The 19,597-nt window shown below is 36.6% G+C and overlaps 1 protein-coding gene across 4 annotated transcripts in view; it reads left to right on the top strand.

Moving 5' to 3' along the window:
• UHRF2 (ubiquitin like with PHD and ring finger domains 2) overlaps positions 1-13,124 on the top strand; it is a 75,519-nt gene extending 62,395 nt beyond the window's left edge. For 2 of the 4 annotated variants that reach the window (XM_022573682.3, XM_022573681.3), the window contains 7 exons: positions 421-527; positions 3,745-3,907; positions 4,595-4,735; positions 6,670-6,763; positions 7,090-7,247; positions 9,063-9,161; positions 10,180-13,124. In XM_022573682.3, coding sequence (XP_022429390.1) covers positions 421-527; positions 3,745-3,907; positions 4,595-4,735; positions 6,670-6,763; positions 7,090-7,247; positions 9,063-9,161; positions 10,180-10,326 — 909 coding nt within the window. In that variant the 3' untranslated portion in view covers positions 10,327-13,124. The other 2 variants (XR_002644533.3, XM_022573683.3) reach the window with 2 other exon arrangements.
• Positions 13,125-19,597: the final 6,473 nt, after the last annotated feature.

The raw sequence follows: 19,597 nt of genomic DNA, 5'->3' as shown, positions 1-19,597 counted from the left end.
TATGGTATAGATTGCTGTTGGGAAATCAGTTTTGGAGTATTTATTAAAATGGTGCCCTGTAAAGAACCTACAAATTAATATTGATAAGTTGATTTTAATAACATTGAATTAAACTAAACAATATTCCCAACCCATAAGACCTTATTTTGTAACATTCTATAAATTACTTGTATAAGAATAGCTATGTTTGGAGGTGTTGGAAGCTATAACTTTAAAATGAAATCTTTAGATCAAGTGATACAGCTTGAAGGTATATTACACACAAGATTGCATTTTAATTTTGCCTTGTTTTGGTAGATAGATACCTTGAGAGAACATGTCAATTTACAACGTCCGAACCAAAAGTTCTGACTCTGAAACAAGAATTGGTGAATTATACCTGGGTTTAGGTGTTTTAATGCCAAAAATGTTCTCCTGCAGGACCGAGGTGATGAATTCACATACACTGGGAGTGGTGGTAAAAATCTTGCTGGTAATAAAAGAATTGGTGCACCATCGGCTGATCAAACATTAACAAACATGAACAGGTACTCTATATTGTTAGTTTGTAAAGACTGTTAAGAATTTGGGCTTTGTGTAAAAGTTGGATTATAGGACTATAACTTATAACTTACACTGTAGAGGAGAATCTTAAATTGTGAGTTAATATAGCTAAAATATAAATCCTATTACCTGATTAGTATATAATTACTTATAAGCTTCCTAACTTATTTCTTAGTATCATTTTTTAAAATGACATAATTCCCAGTCTTAATACATGTGCTTTGCATTTGGAAACATGTTGAAACCTTTAAAGGAAAGGAACCTATATAATTTAATGAAATTGAGTACAAGGTGGCTTATCTACTACCACATAGGTCAAAGTTATGTTCTACTAAACACAGATTTATCTTTTAAAGTGACAAACTTCTTTTTAGAGAAGACTAATGTGAAATAGGGTTATGTTTGGGAGTCACATTTATGTGCATAAGTGAAACATCAGATAACTTAATCAGAACTACACAAGGTGCTTTTAGGATTTATGATAAAATGTCTTTTATCTGTTAAAAAAGAGAATGTTTAGGTACAAAAGAGCCACCTTGTGCTGACTTTATTCTATAAAAATATTCATGATATTCCAGCTTCCATGGGAATAGAAAATTTAATAACTTCAAAATGTTTTATTTTGTAAATGCATGCTAATACCAATAATTAAGTAACCCAAACCATCAGATACCAATGACCACATTATAACCTGTCATACTGATAATTTTGTGATCATGAAGTTGAAATTTTTTGTATCCTGTTATTAAGGGTATTTTGTGGAATACTGAGTAAAAGTGAGTATTTTTCGCTTTCCTGAGTCTAAATCACTCAGTTTTAAGTAGTGTGTCCTTAATTTCTGATCACCATGTGAAGTAAAGAATATACTTTATGATTTCAAGACTTTGTTGCATACCAAGTTACATAGAATCTGTTTTTATGTCTTCCTTCTATATTATTTCTGACAGTAGGATTATTTTATTGAACCAGCAGAGGAGACAGGTCAGATTTGCTGGTGAAACATTGCTGAGGTAGGAGTCCAGCCCCTACGCAGTCTTTTTCTAACAAGAAAGCAACTCTTTAGGAAGAATGATCTTAAAAGGGATTAGAAATATTTCGATGTGTATTGTCAATGAAAATGTATCTTGAATTTGCAAAAGGGCTTTTTCATGTTGTCAAATCTGAAAATTATATTTTCCCTTTAATAATAAGATTATTTGGCTTGAATGAAACTTCCTTTGTAACTACCTGCACTTGTAATGTACATGATAGATTCTTGTCAAGCTTTTGAAGAATCTAATAAATATACCCTGTTTATCATATGTCACAATCTCAGAAAATAATTGACAAGTAGTAAAAATGTTTATATTAATAAGGAAGGTAGTGAAAATGAAATAGAAACTCAAAACAATTTAGGATTGACTTATCACGGAGACTAACATTCCTTCAGGTAATTTATACATGAAGCTGTGAGTACACCTTGTGATTGTAAAGGCCTCTTAGGCAAAGGTACCTATATGTTTTATAAACACGAAAGCTGAGGTGAAAGCTCTGACCCATAGTATACTCTTTCCTGACGTGTATATGGTCTAATTCCTTTTTTGTTTCTCTACTAAGAGGTAGTTTGATACCTGCTTTTTGCTTTTGAGAAGTTTGTTCCTGTTTCTTCTCAGCTCTTCCACTTTATGAAACTGAAGAGGGCAGCAGGTAACCTGGCCATCCTTTATCAGGGCGGTTAGAGGCAATCGATTGAGCTGTGGATAGAATAATGGAAAAGCCTTGTTTTGCCTAGTTTCATCCTCTTGGACTCTTTACACAAACTTGAATAGACTGCATACTTAGGTGAAACTAGAAGTGAGTTAATTCCAATTAATGGTGCAGTCATTATGATGGAAGGTACCTGTGAGCACCAAAGCATTCCACTCATTAATGTGAAGATAGTACATATCTCTTTCTTAGCTCTTTAAGAGGATGAAGTATATGTATCTCAATAGGCATTCCATAAATAATACCAGCCCTAGAATTGATGGCTGCATTTTCTTCTACCTCAGAGTTTTAATTCATCTCCCATTTGAGATAAAAAAGATAACTTGGTGACCTTTAACTCTCTGACCATGTCTATTAAAAAAATGTTTTAACAAAACACTTAATTTCATTTACTTTAACTATGATAGAAAGATTGTAGTAGATTAGTCATTTAGTCTTAAGGTCTTTTGTTTGGGGTTTTTTTTGTTTGTTTTTGAGCTTGCATAAAAAGAACTATACCCTGAAAAAGCATGTTGTATCATATCTGATTTTACCAGATTTGAGGGGAGGGTATCTTTTTTTTAACCTTAAATGTTCTTAGTGGATTCTTTTCACTTAGGATATAGGTGTCTTAGAGGAAAAATACTAACTTTAAATACATTCTAGTTTGTCTTTTGGGGAGCAGGACTAAGTTTCCCCAAGGAAGGTCTTCTAACGTCTATTAACCTTACTGATTAATTACTACTAGGTGAGTACACATACTAAGGAAGCTTCAGCTAAATCCAGTGCTGCTTCCAGCTCAGTGTTCTTCCTTGTTCATGTGTCATCAGTAAAATGTAGTGATCTTGAGCAGCCAAAAATCTTTATTGTCATGATTTAGCACAGGTATTTGAATGCTTCAGTTTTATTTACACTTACCTTTTTACTGGAAGTCTTTAAAGGATATTCTCATATTAAACTTGTTCTTATTCTAAACTTTAAGGAATCTCTATTGTCTGGAATGTGGAAAGTAGACCTAGAAAGGTCATTCATACCTTGCTGACAAATTTATTTTTCTGGATTTCTTTCTACATTTTTCCAGCAATTTACCTCATTCCCTTATCAAAAATAACTATTACAACAATCACTTGCTTTAGTTTTCCAACTTTCTCCCTTCCCTCAACAAACGTTATTTAAAGAAAATTCCATGTATTTCTAGTTGTTTTCTATTATACGTGGCACAGATGTTATTACTTTCAGAAGAACCCTACAGGCTATCTGAGAACCAATCCCCTGGCTTGGGGGTGACATCAGAAAACTGATTTGTCTTCTCTGCTGGTGGGGGAAAGCATAATCCTATTATCTGGAATAATATGGAAAGAATCATAGAATCTTAACCATCAGGTAAGGCATAATTCACCTTTTAATTGAGCTAATGATGCGATTATATACTTGAAGAAAGATTACTTGGTATAAAGACTTTGTTTTATTTTTTAGGGCATTGGCCCTAAACTGTGATGCTCCATTGGATGATAAAATTGGAGCAGAGTCTCGGAATTGGAGAGCTGGTAAGCCAGTCAGAGTGATACGCAGTTTTAAAGGGAGGAAGATCAGCAAATATGCTCCTGAAGAAGGCAACAGATATGATGGCATTTATAAGGTGCTCTATCTGGCATGACATCTTGTTAGTCATTCTTCCTGGGCTCTCAAGACAGGGTTGCCACAGGGAACTGCTCTACTGTGGGTGGGCTAAAGGAAACAATAGATCATCTTGGTTGGTCTTTCTACTTTTTCTGGAAATACAACACGTACAAAACGATCTCTTAATTTTGACACTTGTCTTTTAAGGCTTATCTGAAGTCCCTAAAGGCAGAGTTATATTTTGGGTTAAGTTTTTTTTACAAGTATATATTCTCTTATGATAAAACTGTTCAAATAACTTGGCCGTTGTAGATATTGATTCTTATATCTTCCAGAATGATTCTAATTTTAATAGATTTTTCGAAGCGGAGCACATAATTTTGAAAATAGGTTGCATTCTTTGTTTTAAAAATGAAGACATCTACTGCCACCATTTTTATCTACTATTATGCAAAATTCTGTTAATTAATGAGCATAATCTTGCTGCTACTTCAAATTTATAGCAATCTATACTTAACGGGAATTATCATAATTAGGAAATAAGGTCAAAACAATATTTAAGTGCATATTTTTTACTTACTATTACAGCAGAGCAAGTATCTTTCAAAGTTGCATTTAGTTCTGCCAAGTTTACTTAAAACACTAATATATTATAAATAAGTCTAAACTTTACATTTCAAACTAGTACTGAAATATTACGATTTAGGTGGTGAAATACTGGCCAGAGATTTCATCAAGCCATGGATTCTTGGTTTGGCGCTATCTTTTAAGGAGAGATGATGTTGAACCTGCTCCTTGGACCTCAGAAGGAATAGAACGGTCAAGGAGACTATGTCTACGTTTACAGGTTAGATTACATTTGTCTAGGCTACTTGTATTTTCATAAAAACGTATGCCTCTGTACTATCTATGTGCCTTAACACTGGATATAACCCACAGCAGTTGGTCAGTGGACTGTAAGGGGTGAGGAATGAGATCATGCAAGTATACGGAAGGAAAAGAAGTAAAAAAGTAGCATCCTAGGTGTCAAACTGCCCTAAGACCAAGAATTGTGCTTGGGGAAAGCTGGGCTTGACAATGAAATGTAAAATGCAGTTGACCCTTGAACACCATGGGTTTGAACTACATGGGTCCAGTTATACATGAATTTTTTTCAATAGCAAATATTTCAGTACATATCTCTGGTTGGTTGAATCTGCAGATGCGGAGAGCCAACTATAAGTTACACAGGGATTTTCAACTTGAGAGGATTGGCCCCGCCCTAACCCCCTGTGTTGTTCAAGAGTCAGCTGTATTTCCAGTTCAATCTGGACTTGAAGTATGAGGGAAAGGGATACCTAAAATTTAGATGTAAGAGGCCTTGAGAAGGGAAGTTTATCCTAGAGGGCACAGGGGGTGTGTCTCTGGTAGGGGAAGGGGGGAGGTGGCTTATAAGAGTGGTCTGCTTTCTACCCTTCTCACTTTTCCTCACCCCTTTTCTCTCTTCCCCCTCAAAGCTGCTTCCTTGTCCTGTCACCACCTTTAGTGCTTTGCCTTTTTTTTTTCCCTTTGCCCATGCTCAGCTGTTAACCCATATAAGACTTTGTTGGTTTTTTGTACATAATGGATGGTATGGCTACATTTCCCCTCCACTGCCTATACACCCTAGACTTTGTCCCTGACACTGACTTCAGAGCATGGTTTGAGTTCATCCTCCATCATTCCCCATCGCTGTGCTTCTCGTAAAGACTACCAGCTTTGTCATTTCCCCTGGCTCTGCCCACACTGCATGTGTAGGGGCTGAACTATGGGCAAGTGTCTGACCACCCAGGCAGGTGAGTGTGTCTCTTCTAGTGCAAGTCTGTTTCTGTTTTTGTTTTCTTTTTAAACTCATAGAATTGTTTAAATGAGACCCATCAGCTGCTAAAATAGCTGTCAAAATAATTCCTTTTTTAACTAAATATTTTTTAAACCTATTGTTAAATCCATTTTCAAAGGATTTTTTTTTCAGGTCTGCTGTTCAGCAGAGCAGTGTTCTAGATAGGTTAAATTTGAAACAGTTGAGCAGAACGAAGCATATAAGCCAGTCGCTATGATGAGTTAATATCATTGATGAGGCCTGTATAACATATTGAGCTTTAAATATGAGTGTTATCACAAAGCATGTCCAAAAGAAAGCATAGCCAATAAAACACAAGGGTAATAAGGTAGAATTTATCCCTTAAAGCCTAACCTTTTAGTTGATAAAGAATTCAGTAATTTAGTGGCTTTAGGTCTTCTAAAAGCTCTCGCACCCCACCCCACCCCTGCCTCTTAATTTGGGGTGATAGAAATTTGGCCCTTCATGGGGTTTTTTGTTTTTAAGATTGGCTCCATAACTTAGTGTAACCCCAACTATATGAGCATCATCTGTTGTGCTCTTTGGTTGATCTTCACTTACCTTCATATCTAATTCTACTTTCCTTTCTTTCTCAAACTTTTTAAGCCCCCTAGTCACAACTCCTAAAAAGTTCTTTCCTCTTTTTGATCTGAAACTAAGATCATCACTGATCTGAAACTAAGATAAAATGGAATATCTTTAACAGTCAAAGCTACATGGTTTTACACTGAATTGGGGATTTTTAATAGTCTTCTGTCCTTTGAATTCTGTTTCTTTAAACGTCTGTGTCCTTTATATAAATCTTTTCAATTTAGGGAAAGTATAGATTCCTCCCCATTCCCCTTTTTAAATTTCTGACAAGGATCTAGAACCCCTCTTCTCTGTGAAGCTTAAATCTACATTGTACTTTTTTCCCTCGTCAGTATCCAGTAGGTTACCCTTCAGATAAGGAAGGGAAGAAGACTAAAGGACAGTCAAAGAAGGCCAGTGGAGCCCCAAAAAGGCCATCTACAGATGGTAGGTAATGATTGCAGGACATAAATCTGAATAACATAGTTTCTAATAAAGAGAAATATTAAGGGAGTAAATTGAAAACTCATAAGAAATTAAAAGAAAAATGAAGGGTTTTTTTTTTTTGGTGGGGGTGGGGTGGGGTGAGCTTTTTGTGTATCTTAATAGTGTCAGAGCCTAAACAAAGTATCCTAAACTATATGGGAAAGTTAAATGCTGCTCTACCCTGGTTATCTTCATGCTAAACATAATTGGTGCCAGTTTACTCTTTCGTTTCATAGTTCTGCTTAGAACCACTTGTAGTGTGCTGATGTATTTTTAAATAAATCTAGATGATTGTCCAAGTGCCTCCAAAGTACCGAAAGCATCAGATTCAGCAGAAGCAGTTGAGGCTTTCCAACTAACCCCTCAACAACAACATCTAATCAGAGAAGATCATCAAAACCAGAAGCTATGGGATGAAGTTCTTGCATCTCTTGTGGAAGGACCAGTATGTAAATATTTTTTGATAAGTTTCTAATATTAACAAATGATGAAAAATATTTTCCCTATGAATTATCATTTTCACAAGTCAGTTAAAACTTGGTCCTTTTATCCAATCTTCTCACCCAGTACGGCCACCTTTCAGAAATGAGGCAGCACTTGATGCTTTTAAATTGATATTTGTCCTCTTAGATGTTGGTTTTTTGACCTCTCTGTGCTTGAACTTGATCATTTATGGTGAGGTGCTGTTCATAGGAAGAATTTTCAGTTGTGGAACACATTCAGTTTAATCTAAAATTCATCAGGAAAGTTTTGTTATAGCTCAAAGTTACCTGATAGAACAAGTCTTAAGCAATTCAGCATAATTTTCAATGCCCACATGTTCAACCTAGGAGTAAAATAAACCAGCATTTATTTAAGTATTTCATATGTTTTGGATTTTTTTCCTTTTTTTTTGGTAATGATAAAATTTTTAAGTGAAAAGAGGTTCCTTCATATCTTGTAAGTTTCTGCAAAATACTACACTCCTCAGAGAGGCCTTCCCTGGCTATCCTTTCTAAAATAGACCCTCCTTACTCTTGCTTTAATTTGCCTTGTTTCCTCAGATACTACTATCTGAAGTTGAGTTTTTAAAAATCTGCTCTCCTAGAGGAATATAAAGTTCATGAGAGCAGAGACTTGGCCTTTTTACTACTGCTATGTAGATGAGTGCCTGGCACATTGTAGGAAATCAAAATGTTGATACTAAATATGCTCATATTACAGGCACTGTGGAGGTACTGGGGAAATATCAGTCATTAACAAAGTAGTTTGTCAGAGAGAAGGTACCTGGTAGTAAAGTTAAGTTTTTTCCACATCTCCCCCTAACTGGTATATTCTTCTAGTGTGTTGAATAACACTTCATTGATAATTCATTTGAGCTTTATAATCCATGCTTAAAAATAAGTTACTATCAAGACATAACTATGAAATGGAATCTTTGGGGTTTTTTTTTTTTTTTTACTTGAAATTCCTGTAGATTCTACTTTTTTTATTAACATAAAGAACAAACATAAAATATACTCCCCTACTACCAAAAAATAACTGAGTGGAGGATTATCCTGGTGACTATTCAAAAAACTACTTTTCCTTCTAGGTTAAACAAACAGCTTGGATAAGATGGAACCCAGTAATGGCTTTTGAAGATTATAGACTACCCATCTGATCATGTTTGCTTTATAAAGCTCGACCTTCTGTAATTTAGTCCTAATTTGAGTAAACAGTAGCACCAGGAAAATATGGGATTTGGGGATTGGGGCAAAATATCACAGAAAATTATTCTAGGTAAATAAATACGTTGATTCTTTGGGGTCTTAGATACTAGAGTATTATTGCCAAGTGCTTTTATCTTTTTAAGCATAAAAAATAAGTATTGAAGTTTTGTAAGAGAAGAAGATTGAATATATATAGATATATTAGAATACCATGGAGCTTTTTGAAAATAGATCTGTATGTAATGACCTGAGACAGGCTGTTCATGATTTTTTTAAGTGAAAAATAGTAATCTCTGGAATATGAAGTTTACTTTTTAAAGCCATATGTCCTGACTTTGCAACCTTTGCAACTCAATCCTAAGATTTAAAAACTAATGTGTCTATCTTATGGATGGGATTTCTGCAGTTTGCTATTACACATTTGCTTGTAGTTACAATCACTACTTGATTTTTTTCTTAATAGAAAACATACTGAATGGGATTGACACTTTTTTCTCCAATTATTTGGAATTCTTTTAATATATTATGAAATGCTAACCTTTTTTTCTTCTCCTTGGGTACCATTCTAGAATTTTCTGAAAAAATTGGAACAATCTTTTATGTGTGTCTGCTGCCAGGAGCTAGTTTACCAGCCAGTGACAACAGGTTGCCTCCACAATGTCTGTAAAGTAAGTAGAACTCCTTTCTCATTTTCCCTTGTTAGGCCAGAAGGCACACTAACCTCCAAACCTCTTTTCAGCACGTGAACAAGCATTTTTTTCATGAAGCAGAATAGATAAGGAACCTTGCTGGTTAGGAAGCATTTAATTACATCTTGGTGGTGAATCCATGTTTTAATTCTATAGTAATTCAAATCTGTATAGTCTCAACATTCTATCATGTTTGAAATTATTGAGGAGGGGTTGAAATAGAGAAGAAAGTAATGTGTTGTTGCTATTTTCTGTTACAGCTTACGTATGTTTCATATATTATAGTGCAAACTGAAATAATTTCGTATACTTGAGGGGACCTAGAACAGATTCTGTCTGGCAGCATGCCCAGAGGAGTTGAATATTGTCTTATCAGTGTGGTGTAAAAGGAATTTGAATTTCAGTCAAACCAAGGTTGGAATCTTGTTCTACTGACTGGTGGTTACGTGCCCTGACCTAACTTCTGAACTTAGTTTCTTTTGTAAAATGGAAACCGACCTTCCACATACGTGTTAGTATGTGACCTTGAGTCAGTTAAGTAGAGCTAAATATATTTTTGGAAAGCACATTATACATTGACTTCATAAAATAGATATAGTTTTAAGCAGGGGATTCCTGAGTTGTTTTTCTTTTGTGCTCTATCAGGAAAGATCAGGATTAAAATCCAGCCTAGAAGGTGAGGCTAGTGGAAACATGCAGAATTCTAACATTCATTTTTACTGGATGAGGAAATTAATATATACAAAAGTGGTCATTTACCTGAAGTCTCACAGTATGTGTTAGAGGTGGAACTAAAGCCACGTCTGTAGGTTAATTTTCATAGTGCAGATTCAGGCCTTGACAGTTGTTCTTGTTTTATGTTTCTCTTGTTGCCAAACAGTAAGTTTCTAGTTCTGTTTAAAAGCCTAAGTTGTTGAGTACTTTCTATATGCTTTACCCTCAGATGAAATGAGGTGTTTTTTTATTTTGTTTCATTTTGGTTCTGGTTTTGCCTTAGGATTGCTTACAGCGCTCCTTTAAGGCTCAAGTGTTCTCCTGCCCTGCTTGCCGGCACGATCTTGGCCAGAATTACATCATGATTCCCAATGAGGTTCTGCAGACTCTACTTGACCTTTTCTTCCCTGGCTACAGCAAAGGACGATGATTTGTCTACTTCTACTGTGTTGCTCCCCGTGGCTTTTTGGACAATAAAGAATCTAAAATGGTTGGGGTGGGGGGGTGGTGGAAGCAATGGTGGACCATATCTCTCACGTTCTGAAGCAGCTAATCCTCTTTCCTACGTAGCCATCATCTTGTGTGTGTAGTAAGAGGCCCATTTCTCAACTGTCTTTTAAATATCAAAAGGTAGTTCTTGTCAGTTTAACAACTAGTTTTAATGAGTAAAAAGTCAAAGCCTCAGCTCTAGTTGATATCCAAGTTATGATTTATTTTGCAACTACCTCAGGACAGAAAAGATTTATGGGGATTTTTTAAATCATTGAATAATTAGTTAAATGAAATTTTAGCTACACACTGCCTCCCAAATATTAGTTGTGCCTGGTTCATGTAATTTGATTTTCAGAAAAGGAAGTGACACTTGAGATTGTTGGAATGAACGCAGCTTCTGTAGTGTGCATAATACATTTTTAATGTCTTCTTCCATTACAGTGTGTGTTTTGCAGGACAGGTTCATTTTTTTTAGCCAATTTTGTGAGCTTCATTGTGCTTTTTTCTGGTGTTTTATGCAAGCTGACTACTAATGAAAACAATATGAATGCATTGTTGCTGCATTAGTGTAATGTGGTGTGGTTTTGCACTTAAAAGAGGTATTCAGATGATCTAGTTGTAAATGTTCATGTGAAAAGCCTCTTCTGTACTAGTCAAACTGCTTTTAGTGAGTCTCACCAGTGGTTTTACATCTGCAGAGCATTGAGGACTGGGCTGACTTTTTGAGAGGATTGAAATTGCTTCATATTGTGATCCTAAATTTTATATTCACTATATTCCCTAAAATATACCTTAATAAATATTTTATGACCAGAAAAATAGTTCATCTTGTTTCACTTTTTTACATTTGTCTGGCTTATATTTGTAGGTGTTTTTAAGAATCAGTCATTTCCAGAGTATTTCATTGTGTGTTTTTACTGAAACATTTTGCACAATTTTTTACTCTTAATTTTTGGTATTGAGAACTAGTATGAAATCTTAAGCACTAAGGGACAGATTTCACCCTGGGTTTGATCTTTTGGGTTGTTTTTTTAACTGAATGGGGGAAAAGTTTCAAATTAAGAACCAAGTGACTATTATTTATAACAACCAAGTCTTACGTTCAATTTAAGCATAATCAGTGCTACTTATTTCACAAACCTGAGAATATTCTAAAACAGTTCTAGTTTCTGAAACTAAATTTTCATAAAACTTTTAATATTATCGAATCAGTTTTCCTACCCCTGAATTCAGAGCCATAAATATAGCCAATATTTATTGAATATTTGCTTTGCGTTTGTTCATGTGTATTTATTTAATTCTACTGACAGTCCTAATAGGCAGGATTTCTTATCCTCTTCTTATGGATGAATATCAAAGGCACAGAAGGTTAAGAAACTGGCCAAAGTTCATAGGGCAAGGAAGTGCCAGAACAGTGCTGTAAACAGGCTATCTGAGTCCAGACCTGGCAATCTACTTCTGGGCTATGTAGACTCTCACATTTGAATATAAGCCAGACTGGTTTCAGTGCTTTTCCTGCATTCAGTTAAGCTCAAAAGCAGCTCTGGGAAACACAGCACCGTGATTGGAGCTACTGTCACTTAGGGCTAGTTTTAAACATTAGAATCATTTTTATTTTGAAGAATCAAATTTAAATTAGATTGAAAATGAATCATTAAATTGCATCATCTAGTATTTTATTTCCTCTGGCATTGGCCATATCGCTGCATGAAGGGTAGAGAATACCTTCCAGTTTCAGCTACTTGAATTTGTTCTACCACTTTTTAGGGAAATAAGGAATTCCCACATTTATGCTATATGTTGTTTTAACTTTGCTATAAAATGATAGATTATGAAAAAAAAGGTGATTACAGCTTAACATGTTCAGAAGTGTCAAGAATGTCCCAAAGCTAAACAATTTTATATTACTCTTAAACTTTTTTCTAAAGACTGCAAGTTTTTTTTTACATAAATATTTCAGTTTGTATCTAGAAGATACAGACTTTCAGAAAGCATAACCACAATATGTTGTCACACGTGTAAAACAATTTTTTAATTATATCATCAAATCTAGTAAATATTTGTTTGAATTTCCATTGTCTCAAATGTCATACATGGATATTTAAGTTTGTTTGAATCAGGATCCAAATAAGGACTTTACATTGTTACTAATTGCTGTCTCGTAAGTATCTTTAATCTGTGTATATCCCCTTAATCTTTTTTTTTCCCTTTGCCTTTTACAGTTTGCATTTTGAAATGTTCTGGAGCCTTTCAAACAGAATAGATTTTGCCAATTATAACCATGTGGTATAGTTTAACCTGTTTCTCTTTATTTTCTATAAATTGGTAGTTAGAATTCAAGACTGACCAAATTCAGGCTTGAATTGGGGGGGGGGGGCGGCAAGACTTCCTCATAAGTGGTGTGGTCATCCTTCAGGAGGGTGGTACATAATGTCTCGTTGTCTCTTGGGCATAAGTTTGAAAGCTGAGGGTTTTACTGGATTCTATTACATTTAGTAAGTTATACTGATTGCTGAGCACTCAGCCACTTTCATAAGGGTAGGAGTTTTCTTTTTTCTAGTTAGAGTAGGCAGATCCTCTAGTTTTAGAACTCACTTCTAAATAATACGGTTCATTGAACAAATATGTGCATGCTAGTATGTTTAAGGGTATTAGGTAATCTTTTGGCAGCTGGCAATCAAAAACACCCTTAGCTGTCTTACAACCCTGCTGTGACAGTTTGGCTAACATAAAGGGGCCCTGCCTATATAAAGCTTAAAGCTTTGGATCTCAGTATAGATCCTACTTATAAGAGCTGGGGATCTGCTCTGACTTGCCCACTGTCTATTTCTCTTTGCACACCAGGGACGAAACATTTCCCCGTTCTTCTTCAGGACACCCTGAAGATAGAGCTCATTACTGCCTACCTGTCTGATTTGTCTGTCTTAATTTGAGGAAATAACTTGGTGGCCCACTCAGCACCAGCTCACAGTAAGAAGTTATCCTTACTTGTCCACTGACTAGTGCTGACTAGTCCCCACACCAGACCTTTAAATCTCTGAAAGAACTGATATTTAGTAGCCTGGGTTAATCAGACGCTACACAGGAAAAAAAAAAAAAAGATTAAACACCAGTCACTGGACACAGGGAATCAAGAGCCAGCTAGAGGGACCAAGCAGGCCGACCAAATGATGTATTGAAAAAAATGAATGAAAGAATAAGAGTTTCACAACTGTATCCTCAAGTATGAAATTGCATAGTATTGATAGAGTAAGAACAAGCTGCTGTGCAAAGAGTAATTTGAGATTAAAATTCTTTGAAATAAACATGACTGTGAAAACAAAATGCAACAGACAAAACAGAATGGACACTGCCAGAATTTGAATGTATTGCTGAGTAATCCATTATATGAGTATCCTGCAATCTGTCTATGCACCTCCTGATGTACAGGTTGTTTCCAGGATTTCGCTATTATAAGGCAAGCTGCTGCGAACCTTTGTCTTTCGAAAATAGTTTGACATTTCTTATAAAATTAATTACGTGCTTAACATACAACCCATCAATTTCATTAATATTTATTCAGGACAATGAAGACCTATTTCTAAAGCAGTTTGTACCGTTTTACACTGCCAGCAGTGTATGAGAGTTCAGGTTGCCACAATCTCACTAACACTTCATTTTGTTCTTTCATTATAACCATTCTGGACAGAGGGGGCGTGTAGTCTCTGTAGGAGACAAGAGTGGGTTGAAAATTTAGTGACCAGAACGACTGTAGTAGTCATTTTTACTTTTCACCAGGTATTTCTGGCTCAAGTGCACATGTTAGGATTATACATCCCAACCTCCTTGTGCTTGGCCAGGGCCACGTGACCAGCTGGTCAGTTAGTTGTATCAAATGCTATGTGTCACTTCTGAGCAGAGCATTTCATTGCCCTCCAGAGTTTTCTTTCCCCTTCCATGGAGACCAGTAGCATCTAAATAGAGCTTTTCTATCAGAGTGAGGTCCCCAGCCAACTTGTGATGTACATGCAACGTGAGTGTGAAGTAAATTTTAAGAGCATAAGGTTTTTGAGTCGCTAACACATGACCCAGCCTTTCCTGACCGATAGCATTCCTAAATTCTCAGCCTATCAGTAGACATGAAATTGAATTTAATTGATCTTTTTAATACTTTGGCACTAGAACGTCTGCTGTTTTAAAACTGAATTCTTTACTATCCAAATTGATTGACAAAGCTATTGATAAATTGGTTGGTGGCATGGTAGGCAACCTCTAAGATGGTCCCCAGTGATCTCTACCTCCTGGGCTTCATGCCCTGTTGTAATCTACTCTCTGTGAGTGTGGGCTGGAATGCTTTTATTCAACTCATGTAATGTAGTGAATAGAAGTGATGGGATGTCACTTCCAAAGTTAGATACTGTGGCTTCCACTTGGGCACCCTCTCTTGCTCAAGAGAGGCTCATGTGGCAAGAAACTGATGTCTCCACCCAACAGCCAGTAAGATCCTGAAGCCAGAGGAGGTGAGTATGGAACTGGATTCTCCCCTGGTCAAGGCTTGAGCCTCCATGCTTTCTGTTAAGAAGTATCCTGTTGGGCTTCCCTGGTGGCGCAGTGGTTAAGAATCCGCCTGCCAATGCAGGAGAGAGCAGTTCAAGCCTTGGTCTGGGAAGATCCCACATGCCACAGAGCAGCTAAGCCCGTGCGCCACAACTACTGAGCCTGCATTCCACAACTACGGAAGCCCACGTGCCTAGAGCCCATGCTCTGCAACAAGAGAAGCCACCTCAATGAGAAGCCCGCACACCACAACGAAGAGTAGCCCCCGCTCACCGCAACTAGAGAAAGCCTGCACTCAGCAATGAAGATCCAATGCAGCCAAAAATAACTAAAAATTAAAAAAAACAGCGACTGTTATTCACATTGTTCTTCCCCTATGGGTAATGTGGTGTTTTTCTCTAGCCTCTTTCAAGATTTTTTTTTGTCTTTAATTTTCAGAAGTTCAATTATGATGTGACTAAGCATGAGTTTCTTTAGATCTGTCTTGTTTTGGGTTCATTCAGCTTCTTGAGTCTAGATTATATCTTCTGTCAAATTTGGAAACTTTGCAGCCATTTTTTCTTCAAATGTGATTTCAGCCCTGTACTTTTTCTTCTCTCCTTCAGAACTTTAATGCCATGAATGTTCGTTTTGTTGTTGTCCCACAAGTCTCTGAGATTCTGTTCATTTTTACTCACTTTATAGTCTCTATTGTTCAGATTAGATTAATTCTTAGTGACTTGCAGGTCCACTGATAATTTCCTCTGCCATCTATATTCTGCTACTGAGCCCATCGGGTAAGTTTTTTCTATTTTGGTTATTGTATTTTTCAGTTCTAAAATTTGTTTGGGTCTTCCGCATATCTCTTACTCAAGTTTATATGATGAGTAATTTTGTACTGGATCCTGGACATTTTGAGTAGTATGAGAATCTTATTCCTATTTAAATCTTCTATTTTATAAGGCCAACTGTTTAGGTTCAGCGGGGTTCAGGCCCACTTTTGTGGTTCAGTGTCAATTTTCAAAGCCTCTGCGTTGCTATTCTGGTTCACCTCCACTTGGATGCTACCCAGAAACCAATCTGAAACCTCAGCAGTAGTCCACCCATAGTTCACTTTGCCATGTTGATTATGGTCAGTTTCATGCATGATCTGCTTGAGGGTCTGCCCAAGACTTCATTAATAGATTTAAAGGAACCCTTTCTCCAGCTTCTTTCTCTCTGTAATCCTCCCTCAACCTCTAGTTGGGATGGTTAAGATGCTGCCTCTTTGCAGCTGGTCACTCAGTACAGGGCAGGGATGGTCCACAGGGCTCCTCCCCACAGTCTTGGCCACATCTAGTGAGTATGGGGATGGGTGTTCACTTGGAATGGGGCAGGTATAATCAAATGGATTTTTTCATACAGGTTACCCTTTTCCCATCCTTTGGCTTATGAGAGCAGGCTTTTTGTTTTCTTCATCTGTACCCATTGATGTTTTCAGGTTTTAGGTTTTTCTTGCACCCAAATCAGGAAAGTAAAAAGGTGGCAAAAGAAAAACCCCAGGAAACTTCCAGGTCATTCCTCAAGTTCCAAAGTGCCTACCCAGGCTACCACCTTTTTTCCACCTTTCAGAGCCTTTTGATAGTTGCTTTATATATTTTGTCCAGGGTTTTTGGTTATATTTAGTAGCAGGAATGAGATGAAATATATTTACTTCATCTTGTGTGGTACTCAGAGTCCTCGAAGTAGCCTTTCAAAAATGGATAAAATACTATAAACAAAGCAGACATACTTTCATCAGTCACCCTGCCCATTCCCCTCCCCCTCCCAAGAAATTATGAGTTCAGTGTTGCCTTTTCTGTTTACACTTAGGTATTCATAATCAAAATATAGTATTTCAAATGTTAAAATCTGCAAATTTTATTTCATTGGACTTTATGCTTTAAGATAGTCTTCTCTTTTAATAGGTAAACTTAGTCTCTTTATGTGTGTTTTACTGGAATGTTTATTCCTATCATTGCAGTTTGTTTATTGTTACGGAGGAGGCAGGAGTAATTCTTACTTTTCCTCCATATTCTCATAATTGAAGAGGATTTGATCCTCCCCGCCCCACCCCTGCCACACACACACACTGGACTGAAAGGTAATGTTTCTATCATTTTGTGATCATCCTTAATCTTTCAACTTACTACACTTTAGAGCATATTGATATGATTGATATTTATAAAATGGTCAGTAGCTCAGTTGTTTTCTGAATAAAACAAATATATTTTTGTTTCCCTTCAGATTACCTTTTCTGACCTATTAATGTTTAGTATTCATTATAACTTATTTTTTAAAACTCAAGTTATTTTAAATATGACTTGCTGTTTTACTTGACAGGTTTTGTCTGTTTACTCACTGTTTCTTGTTGAATACTTCAAGATGTTTTTTTACCGTAGACTTTTCAGTGAAAGTCTACAAACAGTAAATTTTCTCAGTCTTTGTGGGTCTGAAAATGTTTTTTTCCCCACTGATTTTAGAAAGATAAATTGGCTGGGTTTAGAATTCTAGGTTGCTAGTTATTCTTTTTGTAGCATTCTGTAGGTATTCCATTGCGTTCTGGCATCTTTTATTGCTGAAAAAAGTTGGATGTCATTTTGATTATTTCTTTGAAGGATATATGTTTTTCCCCCCAATAACTTTGGAGTTTCACTAAAATCTATCTAGGTGTGGATTAATTGCTGTTTGCTTTGCTTTGGGATTCATTGTACTCCTTTAAATTGAAAATGCAGTTCTGGAATTAAAATTTTTTCTTTTAAAAATAATTGTTCCATTTTTTTCTATCTCCTTCTTAACCTCCTAGAAGTTTGCAGCAGTCTACCCTCCATACCTTGGTATCTGTTACATCTTTCATCTCTTTACCCACTCTGTGCTATGGTCTAAGTGATTTCCTTAAATCTTCCAATTCACTGAATTTTCTCTTTGAGTCTAGCCCACTTTTTAACTGAACCAGTTGTTAATTTTGTTGAATGGGACTCTTTCACGATGCAACTAGTATGAATTTGGCTTCTGCATTCATATGTAGCAAAGATTCTTGTTAGTGACTTTGTTTCACCCATGGCCTGGGAGGGAAAGTTTGTTTTCCTGCTGTGACCCTGAGCTAGAAATACCAGTTTTTCAGTCCTGGTATTGGAACAGAACTTTCCCAATTCTAAGCATACCCCATTCCTGCTTCTTACTATACATTATAACTGCAGCCTCAATTCCTAACATCTCTTCCCTGGCATCTTTGGAATCCCAATTCCTAAGACACATATCCAGTCCAGCCGCCTCCATGGGCCTCGTAGTGTCAGGTCCTTTGGGTTCCCTCTTCACTTCTACCAAGTGGAGATTTCCTTTTCTTCCTTGAGAACCTATGTGTGTTTTTTAATGGGGGGAAGAGAAGTATTTCACTGGCATATCTATGTCTTTGGAGCAGGGATAGCAACAGTTCCCGTATATGTTCATTCTGTGTCCAAAAAGAATTGAGTACCGTTGGTATTTTTCATACCAACTTACTACTCGCACACCCTGTGAGGTAAATGCCATCATCTCCATTTTACTGGAGATAAGAGAGTTACTCATCCTAAGTCACTGACGGTAGTCAGGAGCAGATATAGAATTGAAGCTCAAGGCTGTGTTGCTTTCCACTACTTTTTCTGCTTCACTATGTTGTTTGATTATTTACTCCAGTATTTTCGTATTACATCCTTTTGCTCTTTGAAAACCAGGTTTGGACACTATTTTAAAGAGAACCGGTGTGTAACCTGACTGAATTTTATCTGAAAATGTCTGAGTGGTTGTTGCATGGCACCTATTTCTTTTTAGAGACTCTTCTCGTTTGCATACCGTAAAAACCATGGGCTTCATTCCTAAATGCAACCAGTTTCTGGGAAATAATGAAGTTGCTTAAGGATGATACTGAGCCTACTTAACTGGCTCCTTTCAGCCTCTCGTCCCCAAACTGCCTCTTGCTCAGGAGCGTTAGACCTCAGACTGACAGCACTGGTGTGAATGGCAGATGCTGTCCCAGGCTAAAGGCTGTCTTTCTGACAAAATGCAGAAATAGTGCTGACTCTGCTCTGTAACCCCCCACTCCCCCCACCCCACCCCCAGCCAACATGGCTGGCACCACACACTATACTCACTCCTTTGCTATTTGCAAGTTTATGTAACAGCCTACCCAACTGTCTCCTTCCATGGAAAGTATTTTCTTCATTGTCTTTTGGAATGCATTGAAGCTGCTTCTCTTAACCAATAAAAACATCTAGTTCTTCTATTTTGGGGAACTTTAATATTCCTATGCAGTTCATGTTGGATAAAATGTCTTGAATGCAAGCAAGTTATCTTTTTCCATTCTTTATGCCAGACTTTTAAGAAAGAATCTGTTTGTAATCTAATTGTACTTTGGCTGCTTCCTACTGCAGTGAGTAGCAATTTTGGATCAAGTTCCCAGTGGCAGCACTGTTGGGGGAAATTCTGCATTTTTTTAGGATGACTGATATCACTCCTGGTGCTGTTGGATTCCACCCTGTTTTCTGGGAATTTATAACTTCGGCTGTTACTTAAAGCACTTAAACCTTGTGAATCTCACCAAGTTTTTTGTTGTATTTTTTTCAAATGATCTTCAGAAGTGCTTTTGTAGGAAATTGAAAATGTCATACCCCAAACTCTACAAACGCTTTTACTAGTGC

This window comes from Delphinapterus leucas, chromosome 6, assembly GCF_059928025.1.
Source record: "Delphinapterus leucas isolate spDelLeu-1000000601 "Yukka" chromosome 6, BTC_Dleu_Yukka2, whole genome shotgun sequence".
NCBI lineage: Eukaryota > Metazoa > Chordata > Mammalia > Artiodactyla > Monodontidae > Delphinapterus > Delphinapterus leucas.
This window is presented reverse-complemented; position numbering and strand designations above follow the sequence as displayed.